The following is a 12,702-nucleotide window of genomic DNA, read 5'->3' on the forward strand; positions in this document are numbered from 1 at the left end:
TTTCTCATAAAATTCCAACTTTGCTCTTGAAATATTCCAACATTATTTTCATGTAAATTTATGACTTTGTTTTCAGAATATTGTCACTTTTTTGTCGTAAATTGACAACTTTTTTCTTGAAATATTCCAACGTTATTTTCTTGTAAATTTATGACTTTGTTTTCAGAACATTCTCACTTTTTAGTCGTAAATTTAGGACTTTTTTCTTGAAATATTCCAACATTATTTTCTCGTAAATTTAAGTTTTTGTCCTCGGAATATTCACATTTTTTTTTCTCATAAAATTCCAACTTTGCTCTTGAAATATTCCAACATTATTTTCTTGTAAATTTATGACTTTGTTTTCAGAATATTGTCACTTTTTTGTCGTAAATTGACAACTTTTTTCTTGAAATATTCCAACATTATTTTCTTGTAAATTTATGACTTTGTTTTCAGAACATTCTCACTTTTTAGTCGTAAATTTAGGACTTTTTTCTTGAAATATTCCAACATTATTTTCTCGTAAATTTAAGTTTTTGTTCTCGTAATATTCTAACTTTTCTTTCTCATAAAATTCCGACTTTCATCTTGAAATATTCCAACATAATTTTCTTGTAAATTTATGACTTTGTTTTCAGAATATTCTCACTTTTTTGTCGTAAATTTAGGACTTTTTTCTTGAAATATTCCAACATTATTTTCTCGTAAATTTATGACTTTGTTTTCAGAATATTCTCACTTTTTTGTCGTAAATTTAGGACTTTTTTCTTGAAATATTCCAACATTATTTTCTCCTAAATTTAAGTTTTTGTCCTCGGAATATTCACATTTTTTTTTCTCATAAAATTCCAACTTTTTTCTTGAAATATTCCAACATTATTTTCTCGTAAATTTATGACTTTGTTTTCAGAATATTCTCACTTTTTTGTCGTAAATTTAGGACTTTTTTCTTGAAATATTCCAACATTATTTTCTCGTAAATTTAAGTTTTTGTCCTCGGAATATTCACATTTTTTTTTCTCATAAAATTCCAACTTTGCTCTTGAAATATTCCAACATTATTTTCTTGTAAATTTATGACTTTGTTTTCAGAATATTGTCACTTTTTTGTCGTAAATTGACAACTTTTTTCTTGAAATATTCCAACATTATTTTCTTGTAAATTTATGACTTTGTTTTCAGAACATTCTCACTTTTTAGTCGTAAATTTAGGACTTTTTTCTTGAAATATTCCAACATTATTTTCTCGTAAATTTTAGTTTTTGTTCTCGTAATATTCTAACTTTTCTTTCTCATAAAATTCCGACTTTCATCTTGAAATATTCCAACATTATTTTCTTATAAATTTATGATTTTGTTTTCAGAATATTGTCACTTTTTTTGTCGTAAATTCATGACTTTGTTCTTGTAATATTCTGACATTTTTACTTTTAAATTTATGACATTTTTTCTCAGAATATTATGACTTTTTTTGTAATATTCTGAGATTTTTTTCCTCATAAATTTACCACTTTATTCTCGTAATACTACAACTTTTTTCTCATAAATGTACAACTTTATTCTGGAAATTCTGGTATTAAAGCCCTGAGTTGCCAGAATAATAGTAATAAGAAATAAACAATTCAAAGATGGTTCCTTGGATTCTACACCATAAAAAAAAAACAGCAATTCGGACGGGTTGTCAAAGCAAATATTGTCTTTAATCATATAGATATTATATTCTAAAGCAACAAAATCACAATTTAGACTCGTGACTGCTGTTATGTAACATCACAAGATGCACATAATACAGCAAAATATCCCACCGGTTATGTGGAGCGGAGGCACACACCACTTATTTCTTAAGACACTTTATTTTGAAGGAATGCACCAATGAAATGTGGATTTTTCCAAGTTAAAAAAAAAACAAAAAAAAAACCCTAAACTAATTTTTCTCCATAAAATCGATCAATGTGATTTAGTTTTAGCGTCCACCCTTCTGTGGACGTGTACGTATCTGTTACATAAGCACGCGAAAAACACCATAAAAGAGTGAAAAACATTTTAAACGCGAGTTAGCTGATCCTTGAACGTGTATAAAATTCTACGACCACTGAAAAATTTTAAAAAATCCGAAAAAGATTTCAAAGTCTCTTTCGTTGACTCACTGAAGAAACAGCTCAGTCAAGCAAAAACACAATTGAAGTAGCAAAATGTTACGACCGTGTACAAAATTAGCTTTTTCCCCTCTTAAATTGCACTTCGGTAGTTTAGAAGTTCAAGTACAAAATTTTTCGTTATGAATTCGCTCCAAAAAAGGTCAGGCTAAAACCGACCCAACACCCAAAAATACATTTTTATAGAGAATATTTCTAGATTCAGATGCAGAAAACTAAGTGCAATAATAATAAATGTTCTGTACGTTCTGGTGAAGTCAACAGTGTTTCTCACCTGCTGTATCGAGCTGCACTTGCTTTTGGCCCCATGGTGAGTTATTTTGTGGGCACTGGATACACTAAAAGGGGGCTGGTTTGTTACGTACAAAAAATAAGACAGTGTACAAGTTTTGGGGGCAAAAATTTCAGATGAAAAACCAAATTATACAAAAAAAAAAACAAGGTTTGGTGCGTTTTGGTTTCCCGGTGAAATGCCAGGATGAAGCTAAAAAGCACGATAACTTTTTACAGGGGAGGTCAATTTTTATCCAACCGTTCAATGTGTCCATTTTGTACAACTTGCAGTTCTCTAACAGAAATGTTGGATTACAATCACAAATTGTCATACTTTGTGAGAAATAATGATAATATTGCGACAACGAAAGCACATTTTACAAGATTAGCGTGATAAAAATGATAACTCAGGATTTAATGAGCATAAAGTCGCAATGTGATGAGAAAAAGTTTTTCTACTAGAATAAAGACATGAAAAAAAAGTGAAAATACGATCAGTAATTTAATGGGAATATTGGCAATTTTATGACAATAAAGTTATTATTTTTGCAATAATACCTTGAACTAATTTGAGAATATATCATAAAATCTATAAAAATAATTTTTTTAGGGGTTTGTTGACTTGGTTATAATTAATTTTTAAGTAAATCGTCAATGAATAATATAAAATTTTTTAAACATTTTTTTAAAAAGTGAAAATCCTATCAGTAATTTAATGGGAAAAATGGCGATTTTATGACAATAAAGTTATTATTTTTGAAATAATACCTTGAACCATAGTCATTCTATTTTGAGAATATATCATAAAATCTATAAAAAGAAAAAAAAACTTTTAGGGATTTGTTGACTTGGTTATAATTACATTTTTAAGTAAATGTTCAATGACTAATATAAAATCGGTGATTAAATTAACATTTTAAAAAAAAGTGAAAATCTATCATTAATTAAATGGGAAAAATGGCAATTTTATGACTATAAAGTTATTATTTTTGAAATAATACCTTGAACTATAGTCATACTATTTTGAGAATATATCATAAAATCTATAAAAAGAAAAAAAACTTGGTTATAATTAATTTTTAAGTACATGTTCAATATAAAATCAGTGATTAAATTAACATTTTATTCTCTTAATACCACTAATATAATGTTTATTATAGTATTTTTCCAAAAAAACAACATAATGATATTATTGTACTATATGTTTTTATATTTTAAATATACATCATTATATATGTTTACATATTTTTTCACATTAATTTTTTTTTTTTTAATCAGACTTCATTCTTGTACCATAAAGCTTCTTCCCCCCCGAGCAATATTACCACATTAATCTTGTAAAATGAACACTCAATAGTAAATTCATGCAAACTTGTGTAGTACGTAAGCAAGTAAGTTCTTCCCAGCTGCTCTGCAGGAAGACGTGAAAAGAGGAAGCTTGAATCTATTGAAATGGTTTCCTGTCTCGGTAACTGCCTCCTCAAAACGAATCTAACGCTACACACCCTCTTCCGCCCTATTGTGTGACTCAAAAGGTTTGCATGCAGATACACCTTCCAAACTGTTAAAAGGCCTTGTTGCGTTACGTACACAATAACACGGACACGGAACACTTTGGTCGATGCTGCCATGCGGGTTTACTACCAAAATAGCCTGAAAGTGGGATATCAAAGAGTGAATGGGGCGGCTAGCATGCTAACACTTAGCTGACGAGCTTAGCATTCTGTTCGCTTGTTAACAGCTAGCATGATAGTAATAGTAAGATAATACCTAAAAAAAAATGGAAACGCGAAACCACTATGTAAGTTTTGACTTTTGAAAATAGCAAAAAACACGCTAGCCCTGACGAGCTTAGCATACTGTTCGCTTGTTAACAGCTAGCATGATAATAATAGCAAGATATTACCTCAAAAAATGGAAACGCGAAACCACTATGTAAGTTTTGACTTTTAAAAATAGCAAAAAAACATGCTAACTGTTAGCATGATAACACCAAACAAACACTATGTTTGCGCCTTTGAAAATAACTAAAAGGCAAAGACGTTAATGATGTTAGGATGCTAACAATGCTTACATGCTAGCTGTTAACAAGCCATCACTTAGCATGATAGCACTCTTTATATACGTCTAGCATGCTAAAATTAGCATAGGAGGAATATTAATGTGCTAACTGCTAGCATGTTAATGCTTACATGCTAGCTGTTAACGAGCCATCACTTAGCATGATAGTACTCTTTATATACGTCTAGCATGCTAAAATTTGCATACGAGGAATATTAATGTGCTAACTGTTAGCATGTTAATGCTTACATGCTAGCCGTTAACAAGCCATCATTTAGCATGATAGCACTCTTTATATACGTCTAGCATGCTAAAATTAGCATAGGAGGAATATTAATGTGCTAACTGTTAGCATGTTAATGCTTACATGCTAGCCGTTAACAAGCCATCACTTAGCATGATAGCACTCTTTATATACGTCTAGCATGTTAAAATTAGCATACGAGGAATATCAATGTGCTAACTGTTATCATGTTAATGCTTACATGCTAGCTGTTAACGAGCCATCACTTAGCATGATAACACTCTTTATATATGTTTAGCATGCTAAAATTAGCATACGAGGAATATTAATGTGCTAACTGTTAGCATGTTAATGCTTACATGCTAGCTGTTAACGAGCCATCACTTAGCATGATAGCACTCTTTATACGTCTAGCATGCTAAAATTAGCATACGAGGAATATCAATGTGCTAACTGTTAGCATGTTAATGCTTACATGCTAGCTGTTAACAAGCCATTACTTAGCATGATAGCACTCTTTATATATGTTTAGCATGCTAAAATTAGCATACGAGGAATATTAATGTGCTAACTGTTAGCATGTTAATGCTTACATGCTAGCTGTTAACGAGCCATCACTTAGCATGATAGCACTCTTTATATATGTTTAGCATGCTAAAATTAGCATACTAGGAATAATAATGTGCTAACTGTTAACATTGGACATGAAAACACTAAGTTTATATATTTGAAAATAACTAGCTAATATCATCCACATAATTATTTCTAATTGGGATGCTATGCTATGTGGTCACATGACCCAATATTTTGCCTTTTCACTCAACTCCTTACAAGTGTATCTGAGGACCAGTTGAGTTCTGCCGATGCCTTCATGGACACTGAGCCACTGACAACCCCTGATTGATTGATCATTGAACTATTAATGGCCGTATGTGCTTCCTCGCTATAGCTAACACAAGTAAAAAAAAACAAAACATAAAACACAACCAGTTTGAAGCAATAGTTTGACATAGCAAAGCAATGGTAAAACCTCGGATTATATATAAATGTGGATGTGCTGTTGTACACTACGTTTGCCACCTCCTACTTGAGAGCTTTGACTACAGAAGAATAGGCCATGTGGATCTCATCATCGATCGGACAGGTCGAGGAAAACTCTTCCCGGGCATATGCTGCGTTCAGGTACCTCCACAGGTTGGTCAGAGACTGAGGGATGCTGAAGTTTCGGTACTTTAAACACACCACCTAAAAAGATGGTTAGATTAAAAAATATATATACATACAAAAAATAAGTCAATAAATTGTGACAAATATCAGGTGATTGAGCATTCATTCATTCATTCATTCGTACACCCTGGACTGGTGGCCAGCCAATCACAGGACACATATAGACAAACAACCATTCACACTCACATTCATACCTATGGACAATTTGGAGTCGCTAATTAACCTAGCATGTTTTTGGAATGTGGGAGGAAACCGGAGTACCCGGGGAAAAAAAACACAAACATGCAAACTCCACACAGAGATGGCCGAGGGTGGGATTGAACTCGTAGCTGTGAGGTCTGCGTGCTAACCACTCGATCACCGTGCAGCCCTGGTATTGAGCAAATATTGTTAAAATAACAAAAATAAAAATTTAACAAAAATAATGAAAAGAAAAACTTAAGAAATACATGTTAAATAGGCATATAAAAAATATAAAATAAAAATAAATACAACTTAAAAAAATATGTATTAAATTTAGTATAGAAAATAATAAAATAAATAATAAATAAATATAAATAATTAATAAATATAAAATAAATACAACTTGATATATATTAAATACTACTAGTAGAAAAAATAAAATAAATAATTACAAAAATAACTTAAAAAATACATATGAACTAGTAGAATAATAAATAATAAAATAAAAAAATAATTCTAAATATATGATGAGATAGTGCTTGGGTCACAGTATCAAGCAAATATTGTTAAAATAATTACTACATAATAAAAAAATTTATAAAACTCAAAAATATTTTTAAATAAAAACTTACATAATTCTCGACAAAAATGTGAATATTGTTAAAATATTTTTAAGTTCAAAGTAAATCTTAAAAAATAATAACAATAAAAAAAATACTATTAAAATATGATGAGGCTTAGTGCTACTGTTACAATAATTATTTCCAAATGTCAAAGTACATGAAAAAGGAATACAATTTTAAATGAATAATAATATGAAAATATAATAAAATAAAAGTCACTAATTAGTGCTGAATATGTTTCTGCTACTAACTGTATATTTACCTTCACAATGTGGAGCTTTGGAAGCAAGTTGCAGTCAGCCAGCGTAAGATCCTGGCCATCAAGGAAGGGGCGGGATGAGGAAGTGACTTCATCGGTGCTGTTTTCATCTATTTCGTCAGGAAGTGGGGAGCCGAGGTACTCGTCGAGCTTCTTTAGAGCCTTCAGAACGCCTTTCTCGAGATCTGAACACAAACACGACAGTCGGTCAAAAAAACTCCTTTAATATATAATGTCATTTGAGTAGCATAAATGTGAAATACTACAGAAAAAATACTTTTTTTTGTCATAATGTTATGAAGAAAAGGTTGAAGAAAAAGTGATAATATTGCGAGAATAAAGTCAAAATATTATGGCAATAAAGCCAAAATTACTAGAAGAAAAAAATGTCACAATTCTAAGAGAATACATTTGTTATGAGGAAAAATAATGTAATTTTGTGTTGCGAGAATAAAGTCAAAATATTATGGCAATAAAGCCAAAATTACTACAAGAAAAAAATGTCACAATTCTAAGAGAATAAACTTGTTATGAGGAAAAATAATGTAATTTTGTGTTGCGAGAATAAATCAAAATATTATGGCAATAAAATCATCATTACTAGAAGAAAAAAAATGTCACAATTCTAAGAGAATAAACTTGTTATGAGGAAAAATAATGTAATTTTGTGTTGCAAAAATAAAGTCAAAATATTATGACAATAAAGTCACCATTACTAGAAGAAAACAAAAAAGGCACAATTTTAAGGGAATAAACTTGTTATGAGGAAAAATAATGTAATTTTGTGTTGCAAGAATAAATCAAAATATTATGGCAATTCATTACTACAAGAAAAAAAATGTCACAATTTTAAGAGAATAAACTTGTTATGGGAAAAAATAATTAGTAATTAGTAATTAGTAAGTAATTTAGTGATGCGAGAAAAAAATCAAAATATTATGGCAATAAAGTCACCATTACTAGAAGAAAAAATGTCACAATTCGAAGAGAATAAATTTGTTATGAGGAAAAATAATGTAATTTTGTGTTACGAGAATGAAGTCAAAATATTATGGCAATAAAGCCAAAATTACTAGAAGAAAAAAATGCCACAATTCTAAGAGAATAAACTTGTTATGAGGAAAAATAATGTAATTTTGTGTTGCAAAAATAAAGTCAAAATATTATGACAATAAAGTCACCATTACTAGAAGAAAAAAAAATGTCACAATTTTAAGAGAATAAACTTGTTATGAGGAAAAATAATGTAATTTTGTGTTGCAAGAATAAATCAAAATATTACGGCAATTCATTACTACAAGAAAAAAATGTCACAATTCTAAGAGAATAAACTTGTTATGAGGAAAAATAATGTAATTTTGTGTTGCGAGTATAAAGTCAAAATATTATGTCAATAAAGCCACCATTACTAGAAGAAAAAATGCAACAATTCTAAGAGAATAAACTTGTTATGAGGAAAAATAATGTAATTTTGTGTTACGAGAATAAAGTCAAAATATTATGGCAATAAAGCCAAAATTACTAGAAGAAAAAAATGTCACAATTCTAAGAGAATAAACTTGTTATGAGGAAAAATAATGTAATTTTGTGTTACGAGAATAAAGTCAAAATATTATGGCAATAAAGCCAAAATTACTAGAAGAAAAAAATGTCACAATTCTAAGAGAATAAACTTGTTATGAGAAAAAATTATGTAATTTTATAGATCATAGCGTTGAATATTACAGAAAAAATACGCCGTTTTTGAAAAGTTGTAATATTTTGATGTACATTTAATGTACAAATATTACTGAAAAAAAAGTTGAAATATTTGGAAAGTTAAAAAAAATGCAAAAGTAAAGATAATTAGGATGCCTGATCATCATCAGTACTGATAATTATCGGTACAGTAGTTACTTTTATTATTATTATTTTATTTGCATTTCACTCACTTTCATTGGTCTGAGGGTTGGAGTTTTTGATGTAAGCTGAGAACTTGGAGAAGACGTCCATGCCTGCCGTGTTCGACTCAGGATTCCGGGCGGCTAGACGCGGATATCTGAACGACAAGAAACACCCGTGCGTTCTTACGTCAAATCAATCGACTGGAAAAAAAAAAAGAAATCGGACAAACGGATGCAGCGGCTACTTGGGGGGGCAGAGGTTTTCCTCCAGGAACTCCTCGATCTTGTTGGTGTCGGTTTTCACCTCGCTGCCGTACAGCAGGAAGGGTGGTTGGGCACCCGGGGCCAGGTCGTTTAGGATGTCGGGTTTCCTGTAGGGGTTAGCGAAGACACCACATGAATGGATTATTAGCATTGACGATTTGTTGATAATTATCCTGAAATGTATTTTATGTCACCTCTTCATGTCCACCGTAGTAACATCAAACGTGACACCTTTTAGCCACAAAACCATGAAGAGACGCTGAGAGAAGGGACAGTTGCCGATGCTCTGTCCATCGCTCCCTGCCTGCAATACAACATACTTTATTACTTTAGTTATTATTATTATTATTTTGAACACATTTTAAAAAAGGCCCTGCAGCCTGTCAGGGTTCGAACCAGCGTCCACACATCCCCACTGATTGAGAGTTAAGTCGCAAGTGAGCGTTTAAACAATGTGACAGCGGAAATGCTAACTCTACTACTATCTGACCGCTCCTGGGATCGTTCACCATTATTCCATGTTTTTTTGTGAATTTGTGAATAAAAGGCTCTCGCTGTGGTTTGCTAGAGTCCCAAAGCTTTAAAAGTGGCTTTATGACATTTTCCTGATTGATAGATTTCAATTAATCTGAGGTATATTTTAACAGGAGGGCAATCACTTTTTCAAACAAGGCCATGTAAAAACGGTGGACGAGTGGTTAGCACGGAAACCTCACAGCCAGGAGACCAGGGTTCAATTCCACCCTCGGGGCTATTACTTTTTCAAATAAGGCCATGTACATCTGGATTTTTTTTTCTACCTTGATAATAATAAAAACTCATTTAAAAACGGGCTGCAAGGTGGTCAGTGGTTAGTGCGCAGACCTCACAGCCAGGAGACCAAGGTTCAATTCCACCATCGGGGCTATCACTTTTTTAAACAGGGCCTTGTACATCTGGATTTTTTTTTCTACCTTGATAATAATAAAAACTCATTTAAAAACAGGCTGCACACAGACCTCACAGCCAGGAGACCAGGGTTCAATTCCACCCTCGGCCATCTCTGTGTGGAGTTTGCATGTTCTCCCCGTGCATGCGTGGGTTTTCTCCGGGTACTCCGGTTTCCTCCCACATTCCAAAAACATGCTAGGTTAATTAGCGACTCCAAATTGTCCATAGGTATGAATGTGAGTGTGAATGGTTGTTTGTCTATATGTGCCCTGTGATTGGCTGACCACCAGTCCAGGGTTTACCCCGCCTCTTGCCCGAAGACAGCTGGGATAGGCTCCAGCAACACCACAACCCTCATGAGGATAAGCGGTAGAAAATGAATGAATGTTGTGTTCACTTGTGTTGTCATTAACGATCATTTAAATTAGACGATCTGAAACATTAAGTGTGAAAAAAATAACAAACAAACGGGTCCCAGCACTGTAAAGGATAAATACATAATACATAATACTATAAGATGTTTGTACTCTGTACTCTGAACTACTCTTTGCGTCATAAAACGACATTAGTAGGACACGTACTGTACCTGATAACACCTATTGCAATTAATTCTGAGACCTGTAGTGTGTGTACGTGCATGTAGTATTGTACTAACTTGACCGTTTACATTGTACTTCCTTAAAAAAAACACAGTACAATACATTATAATGACTAGTATGACCAGTAGCTTTTTGTAAATTTAGAGTTAGGAATTTTCTTTTGAAAGAGGAAGCATATTTGTGGCATGAAATTGCTTGAAGTTGCAACAGACGCTGGACAAGATTTGTTCCTTGTTTTTAAAAAAAGAAAATTCCATACTTAAATTTTTTTTTACAGTTTTTAACCCCCCAAAAAATGCATATGTAACAAGTAAAATTTGAATTTTCTTTTGAAAGAGGAAGCATATTTGTGGCATGAAATTGCTTGAAGTTGCAACAGAGTCTCGACAAGATTTGTTCCTTGTTTTTAATTTTTTTTTACAGTTTTTAACCCCCCAAAAAATGCAATATGTAACAAGTAAAAATTGAAATGTGAAGACTGATTATATTGATAATAATACAGTTTATCATGTATAACATAAAGCTGACACACAGGCTGTTTTATTATATGTTTTATATATCCATGGGTTGGCTTTAGTTTGTTTATAATGCTAAAAATATCAAAATGGCTTCCAAATGTGTCATTTTTAGTATGCGGACTTCAATGGGAAAAAAAAGTTTGGGCACCCCTGAAGGAATTTAGGGTGTTTTCAGTTTAAAACCAGTGAAGGCAGCAGAATTCAGAGAAGTTACAACAGCATCTTTCATCCATGGAGAAAAAAAGTAGAAGGTATACGCTGACACAAAGGACTCCTTATGGAAACACAGCATATACAGAAAGTTCGGACATTTTTGTAGTTCTTTTTTAAAGCTGCGTGGCCCGGCATACAACTTTACTAAAAATAGCCTTAATGTGCATTTAATAAGATTACCGCTGTGTTGACACAGTAGATAACAATCAGATGAATCTATTTCTTCATCATAACCACAACATGAACGCGAAGTCTTATTCATTTATATTAAAAACAGCGTAAATATAAAATAAACATTGAATCAAAGTGGCGCAGGTTTATCTTCCACGTCACAGTGTTACGTGTGGGCGCCATTAAAAGTATCTTACCTTCACAAAAAGTTCAACTTTTGGGCTGTCGTCGCTCATGTTCCTTTCCTGGGAAAAAAAGGGAGAGAAAAAAATGTTTTAACTCGTTAAGGAAACACGATAAAAACCGGAGGAAGAGGCTGAGGAGGAGGACTTCGAAACCGGGGAGAGCCAAGCCCCATCTTCCGCTAACAACTCGGAGCCATTAAACAAACACTAAATACAAATAAAATAACGTTACGGTCTTATTAAATATAAAACTATACACTAACTATAATTGGTAAAGTTAATAAAAGTATATTTAAGGATATTTTTAGGCTACCTTGTAGCGTTGCTAGATGCTAATGACGCCTGTTGCTGTTGCTACTTTCTCCTCCCAGTTGATGCGTCCTTCTCTGCGGGTACAGCACGCGCACAGTGTCGCCATTTCCTGGAGGATAGCAAGCTACTTCGCCGTAGACTTAAAACAATAGCGAATATGATGTTATTAATATACATTATCATAGTATATAGCTATTTATGGCTAGTTTAAGCGACACGGTAATCCGTCTTAGCAAACGAGAAGGCAATTGATAGAATGACAGACGTCTATTTGACAGGTGAAATTGTTCATTTAAAAAAAAACATAACTCTAAATACAAGCGTAATATGAACAATGATATATGAATAAAAAACAGTTCCACTAGAGTAATCATAATTATACTTTTTTTGCACTACATTTATACAGTACTTCATATTGTACTACACTCATTTGTCTCACTTCCGCATTGCAGTATAAATAATAGCTATTGGCTGCTCTAGAAGTCCTTACATGACGTCATGGTCTAATTTGCATATGTTTGCATATGATGTCGTAAAATGCCACAAGAAAGAAAAAAAACAGTTAGAAGAAACAAAAAAGTGAGTAAAACACCTTAATTAAAATGGCTTTTGATAACAT

At 32.2% G+C, this 12,702-nt stretch overlaps 1 protein-coding gene across 1 annotated transcript; it reads right to left on the reverse strand.

Annotated features, from left to right (window-relative positions):
• Positions 1-1,660: 1,660 nt before the first annotated feature.
• On the reverse strand, positions 1,661-12,338 carry clic1 (chloride intracellular channel 1). The gene is made up of 7 exons (XM_058047372.2): positions 12,085-12,338; positions 11,784-11,831; positions 9,350-9,459; positions 9,137-9,262; positions 8,940-9,046; positions 7,012-7,193; positions 1,661-5,961 (listed from the first exon to the last, which is right to left on the reverse strand). Exons 2-7 carry the CDS (start codon positions 11,820-11,822, stop codon positions 5,800-5,802), a joined length of 726 nt encoding a protein of 241 aa, XP_057903355.2. The 5' UTR covers positions 11,823-11,831; positions 12,085-12,338; the 3' UTR covers positions 1,661-5,799.
• Positions 12,339-12,702: the final 364 nt, after the last annotated feature.

This window comes from Doryrhamphus excisus, linkage group LG7, assembly GCF_037039965.1.
Source record: "Doryrhamphus excisus strain RoL-2023G ecotype Guam linkage group LG7, RoL_Dexc_Guam_v1.1, whole genome shotgun sequence".
Taxonomy (NCBI): domain Eukaryota; kingdom Metazoa; phylum Chordata; class Actinopteri; order Syngnathiformes; family Syngnathidae; genus Doryrhamphus; species Doryrhamphus excisus.

Coding starts and splice junctions, on each gene's coding strand:
- clic1 (XM_058047372.2), bottom strand. CDS start 11,822: ATGAGCGACGACAGCCCAAAAGTTGAACTTTTTGTGAAG. Junction 7,194..8,939: donor CAACCCTCAGACCAATGAAA/GTGAGTGAAATG, acceptor GTTTGTGTTCAG/ATCTCGAGAAAGGCGTTCTG. Junction 5,962..7,011: donor CAAAGCTCCACATTGTGAAG/GTAAATATACAG, acceptor CCATCTTTTTAG/GTGGTGTGTTTAAAGTACCG.